The following is a 20842-nucleotide window of genomic DNA, read 5'->3' as shown; positions in this document are numbered from 1 at the left end:
TAGTCCATGAGGCTGCCCTGGGTTATGCCTTGGGTTATTAAACACACCACCCTGGGCAGTAGCAGTCCATGTACTTGTGAGCCCCCTTGCCTCTGCTGCAGTACTGTCTGTTTTGGGTTTCCTTCCAGTCCATGGGCTCCCTTGGGGCTGCCCTGCCTGTGCCTGTCCCCTTTCCAGCAAAGGTATAGGCCCGTGAGCAGCAAGCAGCACACAGCCATGAAACAGTAAAAAAATTTCCCCCCCTTGCTCTGTCCCTATTCTCCCCCCCCCCCCCCCCAACGGTAATTGTCCCTTGCCTTGCTCCCTCCCCCTCCCAGGAGATGCCCAGCTTGCTCCAAGTGAAATAGAGACTTGCCCCACCCAGGTTTCATACCTTTATGCACATTCCTGGGGGAGGGAGGGAGGGTGAGTCATCGCGGCAAAGCACCTTTTGCAGCAGTTTCTGTCCTCTCTCTCTTCCCCTCCTTCCCCCTCCAACCAACTACAAAGCAGAGCTGCCTTCTTTGGGTAAGCCCAGACAACTTTTGCCCCACCTTTAGTTGTGGTGCAGTCATTCTTACTGAAGCAGATAACTTATATGGCACAAAGTCTATGAAAATATCTAGAGCAAGGTCTGACAAAAACAAACAACTGGGATCTGGGGCAAAAATCTGTCTGGGGATTGGTCCTGCTTTGAGCAGGGGGTTGGACTAGATGACCTCCTGAGGTCCCTTCCAACTCTGATATTCTATGATAAAAGATAAAAGATAGTTTGGCTTCAGATACAGGGCTGAAAACTCTTAGCTCATGTATGAGATAACTTTGTGGTGCTTGGTGTACTATAAATATCAATGCTTCTGTGATGGAGATTTGTACCAGCTTTGTTTCAGTTTTTGAAGAATGACAGGCTGAGGAGGAACACAGTAACAGGGAAAGAGTTACCCACACAAATGTACGAGGTTTTTTTATGCCCCTTAGTAGTTGGGATGCATGTGCTCATAACAAAGACAAGTGTGCATCATGACCTGAAATACATGGGTTCAGAACAAAAGATAAAGGGGAACGCCATGATACCATAAACAAACAAGGTAGAAAGTTGATTAATTAAATCCAATTTCAAATGCTATATACGGTACCTTTTACTGGTAAACAAATAGGGGATGAAAGGATGGCTTTAGAGGAGTAATGTCGGGGAGCACACTTTCTACATAACATGACTGTAACATAGCTGACTGGGATTGTCCTCACAGATTGGTATCATATAGAACCTTTTTCTTGTAGCACATTAATAAACCTGACTGAGACTGGTTCTTTGATCTCTTGAATATATTCATAACAAAATAACATACTAAAGTGTGGTCAAGAAATTGACTAACAACAGATTTTGCTGAAGTGTCATTATAAGAATTTTATTTTATGAATATTCTTTATATTTAAATTACCAAAACATGCAGTTCTGTATAGGAGTTATTCAACTCATTTGTCACACTAGAAGTGAAGCCATATAAAAATCCATGAAGTGTGAGAATGGGGCCCTTCTACAGTTTTTCACACTGAGCATCCTCTGCCTTTATCAAAAATTTAAAAATTGATCATGAATTTCCCTAATACTTTCATACAAGTGCACTTTATAGATTTAATCATAATATCTGGAAATATCTTCATTATGGCCAGAAATTTCTTCCATGAAACCAACTAAACCTACCTTCCATCATAAACCAGCAAACAAAAAGAACCAAGGCTACACTTGAAATTCAGGGCCACAATGAAGACATTCAGGATGTATGTAAAATGCATACTCTACGCTGTCTGATTTTTTTTTTCTCAAGGCCAATAAAACTCAGGTAATGAAACTTGACATTCACCCCAACAGAAGTCTGGATATTTCAGATTTTCATATTGGGTAATATTGCTATTTCTCACAACCACTTTAGGCTGTGCTTTTCCCCCCTTTGAATAACAAGTGCTTCTTAAGTTAACTAAATTTCATATATAAAGATATGAGCTATTTTTGTTACTGTTACTGTTATTTTGTTACAATAGTTTCCATCAAACTGAACAGTACTACAGTAATTCACTTTGCAATTACTATGTTTACTAATTTAATCATTTTATTTTAATAGTTGCATTTGAAAAACAACATTTTATTACACTCTATACTGTTGACTAATATATGATTAGCATACATATATATTATGCTGATAAAACTACCCACAATATATATTCCAAGCATTTAAGTAAACATGTTATTATGCATTAGTATAGCAGTTATAAAGCCCAAATTGGTCTGTACCTTTGTTGTAATCCTGTATACTTATGCTAAGTATCCCATAACACCTTGCATTAGCTGAAGTAAGCCTTGGCTTGAATAGATAGGAAAACTCTCAGGATATTATCAGAATGCAGTCTAAAATGTACAATGTATTAGTTTAAATAGAAGTTAACTAGACATTGACTGCTTTTATTCTGTTTAGCATTAAAAATTCTTAATTGTATAACTTTTCTTCTACATTATCTTGGCTTGGGAGAGTTTCTGGGTCAGCTGCACCACTCTCAAGAGTGGATGTAAACAACTCTGATGAGGCCTCATCATGCTGAACTGCTACTCTGAAGCTGTATCAATTTTTAGAGTGTTCTTGGGAGATGGGATGAAGTGTCCCAGAGTTTATATCAAAAGATTTTAAGGTGTATCGGGGCAGTTGTTTTTACTATAATGTTCCGCTTATTAGCATCCCCTTGGTTTCCAGCAAAAAGTTGCTATTATCTGACAGTTGCCCAATAAGTGCAAGACAGGCTTGCAGGGCTGCAGCCAGGGAAGGAAGCACTGGGACTTGCCTTCGTGGGCTGCCTGTGGGTGGGACAGCAGGGAGGAAGAGGCTGCAGCTCGGATGACAGGGCCTGCCAGAAGAAGGGGAGACTGTGGGCAGGGCAGCAGCAGTGCCACTGGGGGTCTACAGAGCTGCACAGTGCCTCTACCTGAGGGCTGGGAGGGAAGGTTGTGGGTAGGACAACAACGAGGACTGTGCAGCTCTGCAGACTCCCAGCAACCCCAAGCCTTGTGGAAAGCCCTGGCACCCAGGCTATATCCTCTTTCCCCATTGCTGCACTGCCCAGAGCTTCCCCTCCCAGCCCACAATGCCAAGATTCTGTCCGGGGCTTCCTCACTGGGCAGGATGTAGGTACTCGAGGGCCTTATCTCCTGTGCAGTCCCAGGGCACAGGCAGGTTTGCAGGGCTGCAGCCAGGGAAAGCACGTCCCACTGCTTCCTTTCCTGGCTGCAAACCTGCCTGCAGCCGGGGCCTTTCTTCCTCCAAAACTTCCCATAAGCTGCATGCCATTGCCAATATCTGTATGCCATTAACACTAAAGTCAATGAGATGGGATTAGTTCACAACAAAATGCTGGTATTAACTGGAAGTTGTGAATATCAGACTTGCTCTGAAGTGGCATCTACTGTCTTGTACTGCAGAGGTGTCTAGTGGCCTCAGTCAGGGATTAGGCCTCATTGTGCTAGGTCCTGGCAACGGGAGAGGAAGAGAACAAACTACTATTTATAGGCATCACCGAAGAGTGAGTTTTAAGGAGGGATTCAAAGGATGACAATGTAGTAGTTTTACACATTTTTACAGGGAGATCCTGTCATGCACAAAGGTACTTGAGAGAAAATTGGACTACCAATGAAGGTTTGGATCATTACCAGAATGAAGGTGAAATCTATTGACACCATAAGAGTGGATAGAGTCAGGGACAAGATCTGAAGGACCTTGAAAATAAGAAAAGTCCAGTATATTAGAGAAGGGTGAACCAGTGGTGGAATGCAGAGAGGGGGTGATTGTCACAGTGATGAGCTAGAGAGATTTTCTTAACAGCATTGTTTTGAATTGACTTGAGGGGAGCATGATTGCATCTGTCAGTGCCAGAAAGGAAGAGGTTGTAATAGACAGGACACAAGTAGAACACTTACCATTTCAAAAAATGAATTAAGGATAATACCTAAAAAGAATAAATAAAACCCAAACCATTGTGTTCTGCATGCAAATTGCTAAGTCCAGAAGTCCCAATACATATCTGATGCCCCAAAATCATAGTTTTATGGCAGATTCTCTCCTCAACCTCTCATACAGTCTTTGATACTGTGGACTCTCCCTCTTCTCTTTTCTTTCTTTCCTTTTATTTCGCTAGGTTTCTGCTACTCTGTACTATCTTTGTTCTTTTCCTACTTTGACCACCTCATTCCCAGCACACTTTGGTAATTCCTCTTCCTCCTCCTTCCCCCCTCATTTGTTTCTTCTTTTTCTAGCCGTATCCATTCCTTGGGCAACTCAATCTGCTCCATGGATTTAGCTACCACATTCACCTCTCTCTCTCTCTCTCTCTGTCCCTTCTGTGTAATCCTGTATCTCCAACATCTCCTCCTGATGTCCCGCCAATTTCTCAATCTACAAACTGAGCTCAACTTTACTCCCTGTGACCACAGACAACTCATTTACACTCCTTGACCTAAGATTACAAACGCCTTGGTATATTTCACTCTTACCTAGTCTTCTTCCCACACAAACTCTTGTCAAATCTTATCCCCATCTCCCAAATCCACCACTTCCTCTATGTCCTAACTAGTAAACCCGTTTTATCCCTTATCTATCAACTTAAGGCTCTTCTTCTTTGGTTCTATGCTACAGCCAAAATCATCTTCCGCAATTACCATTCTGACCATATTACCCCTTAGTCCTAATGCCCTTTTACTATCTCTTTACACATCTGTTCCAAAGACTTTATTCTTACTTTCCACACTACAGAGAACTCGGTTTGATCACAGTTTGAGTTTCTTCTTTCTCTTCTCCCTTTTCACTTTGCCCTCTCTTCCCTTCACTTCCTTTGTTTCCTTTCATTCATGACTGGTTTTTTTTTTTTGGCATGCCATTCCCTGTTCTGGGCACACTCTATCATCCCTATATGCGCTCTCTTCTCTAAATGTCCTCAAAATTCACTTCTTTTGGCTATCTTGACATCACTGATCTCCTCTTTGGCACTATCTGACCCCTCTCTAACATATAACTACATTAAATATTTTAAAACAAGAGAAAATCATGAAACAAACAAAATAATTATCTTAATCCTTGAAAATAACACTGTCCTCTGAGCAGTTTTTTTTCATTCTTTCCCTTGTTTCCTCTTTCTCTTCCTTATGGTCTTATTATTTCTCACTATGTTATTTGTCAGATTTATATGGCAAGACCATCAAGGCAGGTACCTGGCCCTCTTCTTTCTTAGTTAGTGCTAAATAAACAATAATAATAATAATAATAATAATAATAATAATGATATTAGCTTAATATAAGAAATGAGTACTACTTTGTGTATTGTACATTCAGTCAATAAGAGGAAGTTACTCACCTTGTGAAGTGATGATGGTCCTTCGAGATGCGTGTCCCTATGGGTGCTCCACTGTAGGTGTATCTGCGCCCCTGTGCCTCTAATTGGAGATTTTTGGTAGCAGTGTCCGTTGAGTTGGCATATGTGCTCTCCCTCCCTCGTGGTCTGTCTAGAGGCTATCAAGCGCTGCATGGTTGAACTCCCCTCAGTTTCTTCTCTATTGCAGAGCCCTTATGGAGAACTCTGAAGTAGAGGGGAGGAGGGCGGATACACACATCTCAATGAACCATCGTTACTGCACAAGGTGAGTAACTTCCTCTTCTTCTTCGAGTCGTGTCCCTATGGGTGCTCCTCTGTAGATGACTCCCGAGCAGTACCCACCACTGGAGGCTGGGACTTCGGAGTGGAGTCTGTTACTACAGAGAGTACTGTGGAGTCAAAGATGGCGTCAGATTCTGAATTTCCAGTGATCGCATAATGTTCTGCGAGAGTGTGGGTGGAGGCCCAAGTTGCTGCTCTGCAGATTTCCAAAATAGGGACATCTTTAAGGAATGTGACCAAGATAGAAACTGACCTCATGGAGTGCATACAGACTCTGGGCGGAGGCAGCAGGTTGCACCCTTGATAACAATGATTAATGCAACCAGAGACAAATTTGGATAGTGTTTGAGCCAATACTGTGCAGCGTTTGAATCTTTCCACAAATGAAAGGAAGAGTTTATGGGACTTCCTGGAGTCCTTAGTCCTGTCCAAGTAGAATGCTAGTGTTCTTCTAACAGTTAGCATATGCAGAATCGCCTCCCTGATGTCACAATGAGGTTTTGGGGAAAAAACAGGAAGATGGATCTGTTGATTTATATGGGAAGCAGAGGCAACTTTAAGAAGAAACTTGGGATGCGGCCTCAGAGTTACTTTGTCTTTTAAAAAGACTGCGCATGGTGGGTGTGCCATCAGGGTTGGTATTTCTCCTATGCGGCTAGCTGAGGTGATGGCAATTAGAAATGCTGTATTCATGGACAGGTGTAAGAGAGAGCAAGTTGCAATGGACTCAAAGGGAGGTCTAGTCAAAGCCCTGAGAACTAGGTTAAGATCCCAGGCTGGAGTGGATGGTCTCACATGTGGGGGAGAGATTTCCAATGCCCTTAAGGAATCTATGCGTCAGTGGGTGAGCAAACACACAGTATCCATCTACCTGGTGGTGGAAAGCCATTTTCGCTGCAAGATGTACCTTAAGGAGATGAGTGAGAGTTTTGATCTCTTGAGTCTAAAATGTAGTGTAAAATCAGAAGGAGAGAAGATGAAGTTGGGTTTATGTGCTTAGGATGACAACAGACTTGGAATTGTTTCCATATTGTAGGTAAGTACATTGAGTTGTCAATTTTCGGCTGTATGACAACACGTCTTTCACCTCATCAGAGCATTCTGCCTCTAAGCCTTGGAACCAAGGAGCCAAGCTGGAGGTGGACTCGCAGGTTGGGGTGAAGTATCATCCCATTGTTTTGAGAGGAATGGGCCGAAGAGGAACCAGAGGATATATTGCCTTCTGTGTCAGGTAAGGGAACCAGACTTGTCTTGGCCAGGAGGGGCAATCAGAATAACTCTCGCTTTGTCTCACTGAATTTTCAACAGATAGAAGAGGAAACTGGGGAAAGGCATATAAGAGGTCCCCGTGATGGTAGGATGAGGGCATCTCCCAATGAATGTTTCCCCAAGCCGGCCCTGGAGCAGTAATGAGGACATTTCTTGTTCCAGTAAGTAGTGAAGAGATCTGTAAGTCAGGGCTCCCCAAGGGGTGAATATATCTTGAAGCACTTCTGAGTTCAGTTTCCATTCGTGGTCATGAGAAAAATTCCAAGTGAGACTGTCAGCAGTCACTTTCTGTATCCCTGGCAAATAGACCACTGAAATGAGCACACTGTGATGGTTGCACCAATTCCAAAATTTGAGTGCTTCCGTGCAGACAGAGGGAGGGAGATCTGGTACCCCATTGCCAATTTATGCAAAACATACAGATTATATTGTCCATCATGACCTTTGTGTGGGTGTTCTTGATGAAAGGCAGAAAGGTGCACAGGTGCTCCTGACAGCCCTTAGCTCCAAAAGCTTGATAGGGAGGGTCACTTCTGTGAAAGGCCACTTGCCCTGAACCTTGTGGTTGTGTAGGTAAGCTCCCCAGCCTATTAGGGAGGCATCCGTCTGTGAGTCTGTTTAGTGGGAGGAATGTTCTCGCTTGTACTGCATCAAGGTTGATGCTGATAAACTCCAGTCACTGTACTGGGGTTAGTGCACCGCTACAATGGAGAGAACCCTGGAGAATATCCTGGCTGGAGCAGTCTGTACTGATAATGGTCCTGTCCAAAGGTTAACCGTAGGAATCTACTGTACGATGGTTGTATCATGATATGGAAGTAGATATCTTGTAGGTCGAGGGCTGGAAATCACTCTCCTTGCTCTAGAGCTGGTATAATGGCTGCTAGAATGACCCTCTTGAACATCTGCACCTACACGTATTTGTTTAATGCCCTTAGATCTAGAATGGGCCTCCAACCTCCCTTCGCCTCGGGGATCAGGAAATAATGGGAGTAAAACTCCTTGCTCCTGAGTTGCACCAGGTTCTATGGCCCATAGGCATAACAAATGATCTATTTCCTGATGAAGTAAGTTATCATGAGAATGGTCCCTGAAGAGGGACGGAGAAGGAGGATTGGGATGGGGGAGGGACATGAATTGAATGCCGTAACCCTTCAAAATAATCTCTAGGACTCATCTGTCAGAGGTGATATTCTCCCAACTGCTGTGAAAGAGGGCCAGGTGACTTCTGAAGGGGCGTGACAGTTGTGTAGATGGCAGCTGTGTTGCAAGGTATAATTGTTCAGGCCCTCAACCAACCTGTCAAAAGAGCTTATAGGAGGCGGTCAGAGGTTGCAGATTGGGGTGCTGACTGCTTCTGCTTTTGAGCCCTGATCCTCTTACGCTGCAGCTCATAACAGTGCTGAGATGATGGGTATTGAGGAGGTTGTGACCTGTGCTATGGCTGAGAGGTATATCTACTCTTCTGTCTCGCAGTGTAGATTCCTAGGGAGTGTAATGTGGCCTGTGAATCCTTCAGGATGTGGACAGAAGAATCTGTCTTCTCGGAGAAGAGGTTGGGCCCTTCAAACTGGAGATCTTCTGCAGCTCTTTGGGCAACCCAGAAATGTATAGCCAAGAAGCCTGCCTCATTACCACTGTCATGGAGACTGGGCAGGCCGATGTATCAACTATGTCCATTGCTGTCTCTAGAACCAGCCTGGGTATTAACTAACCCTCTGTGAAAATGGCCTGAAACTGCTCCTTTTGTGTCTCCGGTAAATGTTACAGAAATACACTGAGTTTCCCATAATTAATAAACTCATATTTGGCCATGACAGCTTGGTAATTTGCAACTCTGAATTGTAATGTTGCAGACAAATATGCTGTCCTCCCAAGCCTGATCACATGGGGTCGACTTGGCATAATGTTGCTTGCCTCGTGCATTAACCACATCCACTATGATGGAGTTGCGTTGCAGATGTTGAAACAGGAAGTCTGCTTTTTTGGGAGGGATGTAGTATTGTTTTTTCATCTCTCTTGCTCATAGACTCATAGACTTTAAGGTCAGAAGGGACCATTATGATCTTCTAGTCTGACCTCCTGCACAACACAAGCCACAGAATCTCACTCACCCACTCCTGTAACAAACCCCTGACCTATGTCTGAGCTATTGAAGTCCTCAACTTGTGGTTTAAAGACTTCAAGGTGCAGAGAATCCTCCAGCAAGTGGCCTGTGCCCCCTGCTGCAGAGAAAGGCGAAAACCCCCCAGACCCTCTGCCAATCTGCCCTGGAGGAAAATTCCTTCCCGACCCCAAATATGGCAATCAGCTAAATCCTGAGCATGTGCGCAAGACTCACCAGCCAGACAGCCAGGAAAGAAGGCTGCTGGTTGATGCGAGGGAGGCTGGTGTCTGCCATATGACTCCGGCAGGATCTAGAAACGCCTCATTAATTGGGAGGGAAATTCTGGATAAGAAGGTGCGTGCAGAATATCCACCAACTTGTGATGTGTATTTGCCACCTCCTGTAAGGGAACCTGCAGCTCATCTGCCATCCTCTTGATAAGATCTAGAAAGTTCTTAAAATCATCACTTAGTGATAGGGGCAAGGCATTACAGCCTCATCTGGTGGAGATGAGGAGAAGTTTGCTGGAGGGGTAGCTTCCTCTTTGAGCCCTTTGTCCTGTTCTGAAAAGCTTCCTTCTCCCCAGGCTCAGGAGCTCTGGACAGCCAGGCTGTAGGATACCATCTGGTGGATTCTTTCTGAAAGCCACTGGACGGCCGTGACTTGTGGGATGTGTATGTTGCCCAAGGACTGCAATATGGCCATTGGGTGGGGGAGGAGACAGCAAGAGCGGTGGGGTTACGCCAGAGGGTCTGTATCATAATCATGGGTCGGCTCAATGGAATTGAGGAGGACCCTTGTATTGTGACGGTGGGCCACGATGAGGAGCCAGGGAAATGACCTCCTGGCCGCTATCAGACTCGGCACTAGGTAACGGCAGCACTGACTTGGATATTGGTGGTACATGGCCCGGTGCGGAGAGTGATTCTGGATGCCAGGATGTTCTCAGTACCGAGGCCCCGGTACTGAATAATGGGAATTGCGATTCTTCCCCAACCATCAGGTCTCCAGGGTACTGGAGCTCATGCGGTACCGTGGCTAACTCGGTACCACAGAGGAGTGTCTGTGGTACGTTGTCAGTACCGATGGTTGAGAAGGTGCAGAGTACTCCCAAGATGGGAGTTTTGTCACAACCGGTACCGAAAGTTCTCTCTGTGCCACACATTTAAAGATGGCATGGTAACTGTCCTTGTCCTTGGGGGATGGTACAGCTGCCTCAGAGCCTGAGCCCCTGGCTTCTCCAGGCGGTGCGGCAGAGCTCATAATGGAGGCCCCCTTCTGGGTACCGTGCTTCAGAGCTGCCGGTGTCGTCGGTACCGAGGTGGCCGCACTGGGGAACCCCTCTGGCTGGCCAACGACTCAGAGCCCTTTTTTTCTAGACTTTACAGGGGGAGACTGTTGGGTTTTTTTCCACGACTCTATCCCCATTGAAGTTAAAGGCTCCGGGGATGATCCGGGGTCAGCACCAGAGTCCCCTGGAGACTGAAGTGCCTTCTCCATAAGGAGGAGTTTTAACTCCAGCTCCCAGGTTCTGCAAGACTGCATCTTTAGCTGGTGGCAGGGGAAGCATTTCTGAGGGATATGGGAGTCTCCCAGACACCAGTCACAGTGGGAGTGCCTGGCTGTTATGGGAATTGACTCCTTGCAGGAGAGACATCTCTTGGAGCCCAGAGAGCTGGGCATGCCCCTGGGGGGCATGGGGCTATCACCCTCTAGCAATGAGGAATGCAAAAGAAAGGTCTTCTTTCCTACTCTTCTTCTTTTCCTCTTTTTTTGTTAACTGAAAAAACTTAAGAGTCTTCTAAATTCTCTCTCCCACCCCGGGGAGGGGGGAATCCCCCCAGACAGGGCAGGAAATTTAAACAAAAGTTCTTTTTTTCCCCCTTTAATCCCAACGGAATAAAAAGGAAACACTAACTTTTAAGGAGAACAAAAGAAACAAAAACAAATACTACTTATGCTGATTATGCAGATAAGGAAGGGACAACTGCTTGCTCTGTTTGAGGCCAAAGGTGGTTGAGAAGGAACTGAGCGGGGGTTCGCCCGCGCAGTGCTAGATAGCTTGTAGGCAGACCATGAGGGAGGGAGAATGCATGTGCGGGCTTAATGGATACTGCTACCAAAAAATCTCTGGTTAGAGGCGCAGATACACCTACAATGGAGCACTGTAGCGGGGTGGTCACCCGCTCCTGCCCTGAGGGGTTTAAAGACAGCCCTGGGAGAGGGCTGTTGCAGGGGGAAGCAGCTACTAGACTGATTGGGGAAGCAGCCGCAGCTGGGCCACACCCCAATCAGACCTTAGCTGGCCCTATATAAGAGGCTGGGAGCCAGGAGCTCATCAGTCTCTCTCTAGCTGTAGAGGGAGACGGACCTGGCTGCAGGGACCTGAGCAGAGTACCTGAGTAGAGCAGGGCTGGGGAAAGGCAGAGGAACTGGGGAGGCTCCAGCCTGGAAAGCCCCAGGCTGCGGCCTACCAGAAGGCCAACAGGTACTGGGGGTTGCAGAGGGCAGCCCAGGGATAGGCAAAGGCAGCAGGTCCAAACCCAACCTTGCTGGTGATGAGTAGGCTGATACTGCAGTCTGCCCCAGGGCCCGGGGGCTAGACGATGACTGGCAGTAGCCTTATACTGAGGCGAGGTGGAGATAGTGGGTGGGGGTTCCCCAGGGAGGGGAGACCCTGAGAGAAAGCGGTTACTGCCAAGGGGGCACCACCCCAGATAATGGGGCACCGGGTCACTGGGAAGGACACGGGGGCCAAGCGGCAGCGGGACACTGGCCTGCAGAGTGCGCTCCAGAGGCTGGATGAGCTAATTCCCAGAGACGACCAGCAAGAGTCGCCGCAGGGGTGAATCCCACTCGTCTACAAGCACCCATAGGGACACTACTCGAAGAAGAAGCAGTCTTCAGATTAAGAACTTTCAAACAAACAAAAGGAGCTCTTTTCTTGAATACAGGCCAAAATTAGTAGGCAAACATGTTTTTAAAACACTGGAGGAAGACAGTGTACAGAAACCATATGTGAATCACAAAATATATTCACAGTACATGAATAATTTAGCAACATTTAAGAAGAATATAGCGATCATCAAATATAGCAGTTTAATAGCCAACAAGTTCTTTCCCTGGGGTTTGGGAGAACTATACCCTGAATTTGTAGTGAGATGAACTCTTTGATCTAATATATATTAGGATTTTAATTTAAGATATATTAAAGAGGTTATTTGGTAAAATAACACTCAAGACTGGCCCCAGGTAAATTGCTTTACCCTAAGCAAAGATAGATTTTGGTATCTTCCCTACTAATTGCTCCCTGTCTTCCTTTTCCCACCAGCTCACTCAGAAACTTACAAGGTCCTCTGTCTTCATTTCCTTCTCAGAACAATATCTCAGCTTCTGATCAGTCATGTGTAAGAAGTACTCTTAAAGTTCTTGAACACACTCCAGAATGCTAAAGATTCTTGGGCATATGAGAGGCAGACACTCATTGCTCATGACTAAGCAGAAACCGGGATAACACCTTTTAGAAGGGAGTTGGTGGAATAGACCACCACCAGAAAAAAGTGTGTTGGAGCTGGCCCAACTGCAATGGCCAGTGCAGCCTGAGCACTATTCTAGTGTTTCTTCCCCAGACATAGTGTTTCTTCCCCAGACATATTGCCTTAAGTACCTGACTACTTAGCCTATGCCTAGGGCTACTCTTGATTATAATGATAAATGAAGTATGAAAAATGTTCAGGAAACCCTGTCATCACAAGCAAATGAAAAAAATATAAAATAAAAATACCATTATTTTCTGATCACTTCATATAAATGTATTAGTTACTCCCATCTTAACTCCCTCCAGCACAAAAATGATAATATTTAGAAAAAGTAGAAGTACAAGGAGAAAGTATAGCTTTTAGGTTTTTTTCCTCTGTGGACTGAGATTGTGTGACAAGAGTGTATATTAAAAGTTCTAAAATCAATTAATAATTTACTGCTAAAATGGCACAAGGAAGTGGGTGTTTGTTTTTAAATAGAACAGTATGTGTGCGTTGGTTGTTTATGACTGAGTGTGGGTAACTGCATTGATTAAAACAGTACGTAGAGCAGACAGGCCAGTGCAAGTTTCTCAGGCAGCTCTGCCAATGCACTTCAGTCTCAACATGCAACAATCCACTCTCATTTGAACAGAGGCTGCCAAACAGGCAAAGTCATGTGATGGTTTGGAGATCATATAAAATTGACTACACAGCTTATGAACATTGGTTGATCACATCCGATGTCCTGATTATGACAAAGAGGTCAATGCAGCATCCAAAGTTTCAGAAGAAGGTGTAACTTCCCCAGATTGCATCAAGTCAACTGTGCTGTACTGTATACAGGGTGAAAGCGGGGAGGGGATATATTTCCTGACCCCTTCAGAAAATTATCTCAAGTCACAGAATTTGATTACTTTCGTTTACATAACTACACATTATACTCATAAAATTATCCAACCCTTTAAAAAAATCCAGTTAAAGTTTCTTTCAATTAGAAGGGCATTTAATCTCACAGGCTAATTATGTGCTATGTCAAATAGCATTTATTTGTTCTAAATTTGCCAGCTATTAATTTCATTGAGTAACTCATTAGCCAGGGAAAAAGGAAGGCCAGTGTTTTTTTTGTTTTTTGTTTTTTTTTACTATCGCCTTTGTAATTTGGAACACAATTCTTCTCCTTTCTAAACTAGAAAATCCCAGTTTTAAAGCTACCATATTTTAATTTTGCCATATCTCTTTTTCTGCTGCCCTTCAACATTTTACTTACTGTAGCATTTTCTTAGGGCCAGAGGACCAAAACTAGACCATGGCTCCTGAAAGTAGCATACCATTATCCAATGGAATTTCACTGTTCCCTTTTCTATCCACTGAGCATTCTATTTGCTTTATTAACTGCTAATGAACATTGGATACAGAGCTTCATTGAGTGATCCCCAATGATATCTAAATCTTTTTCCTTAGGGGATCTAGCAAGTTCATGGCCCGTAAGTATATATAATAGAAAGTTTAGAGTATTTTTGCCAAAGTGCATTTCATTGCATTTATCCAATTTGAACTTCATTTGCTGTTGTGCTGCCCAATCTCCCACAGCATTTATGCCTCTCTGGAATTTTGCACACTCCTTCACATTTTTTATTAATCAAAACACTTTAGTGTCATCTGCAAATTTCAACAAACTTTTATCCAATTCTCCAGTCAAATCATTAATTGACACTACTTCCAAAGCTGAAACCTGGAGAAACAGGCATTAGAGGAAAGATGATAAATATTTTCACTCGTAACCTAAGCAGAGATGAGTCCTATAACCACAAATCTGAACACCCTATCATTGCCAATATGGGAAATGCACACCCTAGTCAGCAGGGTTGGATTTTGATGGTGGCAGGAGCAATAAAGGCACCCCTTTGGGTCAGGGAAGCATCCTCATCCTGTTCCCCTCCTCCCCTCACTCTGCTGCTTGGATTTGGGTGGTGCCTGGTATTTGTGTTGGGTGGCGAGGGAGATAGGGTACATATCGCAGTAGTGTCTGGGATGGGACAAACTTTGGGCCATGGTCCCTGACTGATTTGTTCCCACCACCCCATTTTGGACCATTTAGGGAGCTTCCTGGATTTGAGCTGCCAGCTTCTGATGCCCTTAAGTTGCTCCACTCTTTCCTTCCTTCAGATAGATTCACTGGATCTCCTGGGATGTCAAGGGCTCAACTAATCACTTTTTTCAGGCCTTCAAGAGTTTTTCCCACAAGGCAGAACTGGCAAAATGTTTTGTGGGTGTTTTCAACTTCTTCTTGACACAAAAGAGGCCTCGCTGGTTCAATTAGAGTACTGATTAATGCAAATTGTGGCTAGTTTCTAGTGAAGATTGCAGGGTAGCAAGGTCATTTTGGGAACCTTCCAACTGTGGAATAACCAATCATTGTTCTGGGGCATTGGCATGGAATGGCGGATATATGCAGTCTTCCATGTTTGTGCATCTTGAAGCACCTCTTAACTCAAGTCTCCAATTTCCTTCAAGGAAAGAGGGGAGGAGTCTGGCTTTCCATGTCAGGTCCCATTGGCTGGCTGTGACACAGGAGTGGCAGCGTCTCATTTCTGATACATTCTACACAATCTGTTTTTGTTGGGATGGAGTGCTGTTTTAACTCAAGTTCAGTAATTCTATAACAGGGATTGGCAACCTTTGGCACCCTGTTCTATAATAATTTAATTTTATAGTAATTCAATGAAGTTGAAGCCTTTAATCCATATTTCTATGTCTACGCCTCATTGCTCTAGTGTTCAGGCTGGATCCAAACTTTGCAGTTTGGGCCCATTGCTTGATCCATTTATAAAGATTTATTTAATTTATTTAATGCCAGGTTTCCAGAAATGAAAGAACATTTCAGTACCCTAATGTGCTGTGCACATTTCAAAATATCCAAAAATATACACTTGTTTTTGATTCATTTGGAAACATAAATTTTATTTTTCTGTCAATGAGAATAAACCTTCAATTTCAGTGGCCCATAATTTTATGTCTGTTTTAGTATAAAACTTGAGTTCTATAATGACTGCACCACAGTTAAGGTGGGGCAGAGATTGTCTGGGGCTTACCCGGGAAGGACAGCTCTGCTTTATAGGGGGGGTGGGGGAGGGAGGAAGGAGGTCAGAAACTGCTGTAGAAAATGTGCTCAGTAGTCAGCTTTGCAGCAATGACCCCCTCTTCCCGCCGCAGGAATGTGAGGTCCGGAGGGCATAAAGGTACGAAACCTGGGTTGGGCAAGTCTCTTTGTTCACTTATACGGCCCTCCATGGAGGGCGGTTGTTGCAGTACTGGGTCAAGGACAATGCAGCTGCTGGTGCTCCTTGACGATCACACATGGGACAATGGGTTCTTTCTCCCCAGTAGGGCTGCTAGGCAAGAGGCCATTTGGAGATGTCTGGGAACCCGGCTGGGTTTGGGGAGGAGGCAGCGAAGCAAATTGCTGGCACCTCCTTGTGGCAGATGTCCAGTGCAGGTACTCCATAGGGAAGGAAGCCAGTGACCAGATAAATGGCCTGTTAAAGGACTTAAAAGGAGGTACTGGATAAAGGAACAGAACGGGGGAGGGGTTTAGGACTCCTCTGATTGGTACGGCAGGAAGCCAACCTTCCCCCACCCCGTTCTCATAGCCTACCTTAACCCTCTTACGAGGGTGGTGGATGGTAAGGTCCAAGCCATGGGTCAACTGGGGGACCTGGATGGAAACAAAGGGGGGCTGGCAGAAGCCCTGGAGAATTGATTTGAATAAGCATGGATTTGCCTGCACTATACACTTTATCTGCCGGGTAGTCCCAGACATCTATATAATAAAGTTGCTGCCTGATTAAAATCCATAACAAGTTTCTCCTGTCCTTCCTGCGGTGTACCCAGACAATTCCCCCACTGGTCTGACAAAGCCTAAGGTGTTTATTGTTGTTGGGTATTTTTTGTTTACTTTATTTTTTAAACTTCCTGACATGTTGCAAAGCCCACCAGTACCTAAGTTATTAAACTGAGAGGGTAACTTGAGTGGGTTGAACGTCTTTTATTGTTACATGCATCTGACGAAGTGGGTATTCACCCACAAAAGCTTATGCTCCAATACGTCTGTTAGTCTATAAGGTGCCACAGGACTCTCTGTCGCTTTTTACTGTTTAGGAACTTTTCTTTGAGTTGACTTTTCTTTATTGAGTTAGTTATTTGTCCTAGTTCCCTCCACACTTCAAGTTCTAAGCATGCATCTGATTCTTAGGGCAGGAGGACGCTACCCCCACCCCAGTGGCTAGGGATTAGCAGACAGAGTGCAGATGGAAAATTTGTGAGGCTTTTACATGACTAGACATTCATCGGGAGGATCTGATTGGAATTTATTTATATAACTTTAAATATAGGTACCGGTACATATATACTAGAGAAAGAAACACAAGTAAACATATTAAATGAAAAGCAGGATCCAAAAAACTACTTACAATACGAACAAGCCAGGACAGCGTAGAAGTAGATGTTGAATAATGGGTGTTGTAGTGATAAAGTGGAGTCTGATCATCTTCCCAAGTCTCATAGCGCTCGGCATAGAAAACTGCTCTCTTTGGGTTCAAAGCACCAATGGGCTGCAAAGAGATGAAAAGATGAATAATTATAACAGATGAAGGGTAGTATGCTTTGGATCAGTGTGTCACTTTTATTCTGCATACATTAGCTAAGATTCACTGTATATGAAATTCAGCAGCCAAGAGTAGATAACTTATTCCACATTGTGCTAATCCATTTAGATTACTGAGATGGATTTGGAATTTTATTTCAAAGGCTGGATCTACTAAAACTCTCATAACTTTTCTTTTCTTTTCCTTTTATTAATTGACAAATATATGTGATCCACATCTGCAAAGTTTCAAAGACTTTCTTGAAGTCAGAGTTGTTTCCCAATTAATGCAGTAACATTATTCTGGAAATACACTTTTAAATGGCATTTAAAATGCATTAAGACCAAACTAATATTTCTGTTATTGTCATTCACCATAATGATACAGCTAATGAAAAGTGACTTTTGCTCACACGGGATACTTTGTAATGCACATTTCATGATGAAAAGATTTCACACAGAACTGGTGGGTGGTGTTTGGTGATCCTAAACAGAAATACTTGAAAACATTCATAGTCCTGCAAGACAGCAGCTACACTCTGAACAGAACCAGGTTTCACAGAGAGAAACCAACAATCTTCTTACTTAAAAGAAATATGAATACTTTGTGAGTTTTAATTTCTGTCATAGTCCTTTGTAAAATATACTTGTTATGGCTGCCTGTCTATATTATGTGGCTACTGTGGGAAAATACAGAAAGGTACTGGGATAAAGAAAATACATTGGGACGGAATATATATCAAACTGTGAGATAATACATGTAAAGTGATCTTAAATATGTATTTTTCAGATAAGATGTTACTAAATTATTTATCTAAAGTATTAACTGTAACAACAAAAGCAATAGTAATCTGCTAAGAACCGTCAAGGATTAAATTTTAGTATTAAAATTAATAAAATGTGGTTTCACGTTCAGAGGAACACACATTACTACACACTAGGATGAATAGTTCCAAAACGTATTGACATTTTTATTTATTAGAATCCCAAAAAACTACTTCATGTACATTACAATGATACAAATAATTAAGAGTTTTGATGTTTTTATAATAAACCCCTATTAATCAGCGATTTACAACTTGAACATAAGTATTTACTCATGGATTTTGTAATATTTTTCTCAAAATACTAGAAGTTGTTCAACATTATTTTGAACTAATCAGCACATTTCAATATATACTCAATATCCAATATTTTATATCAAAGCTATAACCTCAAACTTATTTTACTTTATTATTACACTTGTATCTTTTATAGAAAATTGGTCTGGCCATTGGAAAAATGAAAAATGTGTGCTCCAAATTTCATTCTGGAGCATATTTTTCATGGTTAGTTTAAAGTCATCTTACATTTGGAAAGAGTAGACTATCAAACCAGTACGAATGCCATCATCATTATGTTATGTATATCACTAAAAGCTATTACTAGCAGAGTTTTAATTAAGTATTTACTGGTTCTGAATTTCCTGGGTCTTTTGAAATGTCTGCGTGTTAATAAGACTGAAGTAGAGCACATTTGTTTCACAATTTACATAGTGTAACTAACTTCAAAGATAGTTAATATTGTTCAATTCTGTGAATAATTATACTTCGAGTCAATGCTGTACCAGCATTTTGGTTTACCCTAAACATTCTGAGTGCTTAATACTTTGCTGTGTCATGGGTATGCTAATAGCTTTCTCATATGTGTAAAATGTCTGAGTAATCCCTAAGGATCAGCCTTATCTGATACAGATTGCACTGCAAGGCCTCACATAACATTCTTGAAAGAGAAGCATGACCCATTCCCTAATCTCTTCCAGGCGTCTTCTCAACTACTGAAAAAAGAATAAAATAAATATTTACATTTTGATTTTACTCATGTGTCATCAGTTATTCAATCTCTTCAGTCTTTTACAGTTTAGCTCGTGTCTAAAGAAAATGCTCAGACATTGTTACAGTATATAATTTGCAAAAATCTTTGCTTAAACAATTAATTTCTAGAAAGAGTAACTTACTAAATGACTATTTTCTTTTCCTATTGATTTGACATACTATAAAAATACACTTCCAGTCACCACAGAACTTTACTAATTCTCACTAATGTCCGGGGTCACTTTGTGATTAAGTGAATTCTGCAAAAGGGTGAATGAAATAAAAAGGTACTGACTAGGAGCAATCTCACTGCTGCCAGTTAGGGTTCACTTCCCAAATCCCTATGGCTATTTGAAAATTTTAAAAGCTTTACTTTCAATTGCAAGGGTATAGTTGATGATGCTTGTTAACAATCAATGCTCATTCCTTCTGAGAAGCAAATACAGAATGAGTTAGTGTGACAGGATTTTGTATCTTCCACAATGTAAAAGCCAGTGAGAGTTCTTAATCCACTGTAACAGCACTGGCAAATATTGGGAGCTTCAAATGACAAAGATGTGACATATCAAGGTTTTATTATAAATATGTGCAAGATGGCCTAGTTGGGAGTGAATGTGTCTAATGGTTAGAGTAGGTTGGGAATCAAAGCTCTAGAGTTCTAATCCTATATTTTCAACTGATTTGCTGTTGCATAGCCTTCACCAAATGAATCACAACCTCTTTTGCCTCAATTTCTCCATCTGCAAAATGGGTATAACACAAGGACTTTTGTGAGACTTAAATGATGCTTGAAAACTATTTTGAAATATTTTAATGGAAACAGTTATACACTAGCAAGATGCTATTATTCTCTTTAATGGAGATTTACACCTATATTTCAAAGATATATTTTTGATGTGAGCTTCTATGTTTTTGTCACATTTAATGTAAAATGTACTGATGCTTCCATTTCTCCAAGCAGCTGACAATATGATTTCCAAGCACCATAGAAAACATTGATGCAAACACCACTGTGCTTCTGCGGTCTTTTAGGCTGAAGAAGTGATATTTCAATTTAGCAGTCTCATATTAGCTATAAGGTTATACACTATTATTTTCATGTCATAAAGAGACAAGCTACTGCTTCTAGAAGATGCATATTCAATCTACTTCATTAAATTAAAAAGCTGTGTTCTGAAGACTACACTTATTCTCGTCAATATTCTTTTCAGACTTAGAATTCAGTTTTCTTTCAATTACCTTAGGATTCATTGGATTGGGAGGATCTGAATCACACATAATGTGTTTGCTGAATAAAATGGATAATTTAGGCAAAACCCGATTGTCACTTCCTGCATGAAAAACCATGGAAGAGAACTTCTCATGTAGAAATCTCCATGAGGAATCCCTTGTCCCAGAGAGGGAACAAAGGATGGAGGGAGAGAGATGGGGTTTGCTTCCATGTGGAAGGTGTCAACTTGACTCTCACTCTCTACCCTTTATAGGTCACAGACTGCATGATGGAAGGATGGGTCAGTAGTTGGGGAACTAGCCTGGTACTCTGAAGACCCATATTCAATTTCCTACTGCATCACAGACTTCTTGTATGGCTATGGATGAGTCACTTGGTCTTTTTCTTTGCCTCAGTTCTCCATCTGTAAAATGGGGATAGTACTTCCCTACCTCAGTTGGTGGTGCAAAGATAAGTCCATATATACTTGGGAAGTGTACAGATTATGCCGTAATGGGGGTCATAAAAGAACCTTGACAGTTGACTTTGTGTATTGACAATGCCTCC

At 42.6% G+C, this 20842-nt stretch overlaps 1 protein-coding gene across 1 annotated transcript in view; it reads right to left on the bottom strand.

Moving 5' to 3' along the window:
- LOC113406807 (neurobeachin-like) overlaps positions 1-20842 on the bottom strand; it is a 942582-nt gene that overhangs the window by 101719 nt on the left and 820021 nt on the right. Inside the window, exon 45 of the mRNA XM_029911985.1 lies at positions 17040-17180. Within this exon, the coding sequence (XP_029767845.1) occupies positions 17040-17180 (141 nt within the window). The remainder of the gene's footprint in view (positions 1-17039; positions 17181-20842) is intronic.

Source organism: Terrapene carolina, unplaced genomic scaffold (assembly GCF_002925995.2).
Source record: "Terrapene carolina triunguis isolate 2854851 unplaced genomic scaffold, T_m_triunguis-2.0 Scaffold141, whole genome shotgun sequence".
Lineage (NCBI taxonomy): Eukaryota > Metazoa > Chordata > Testudines > Emydidae > Terrapene > Terrapene triunguis.
Note: the sequence above shows the minus strand (reverse complement) of the source record. Positions and strands in the feature narration are given on the sequence as shown.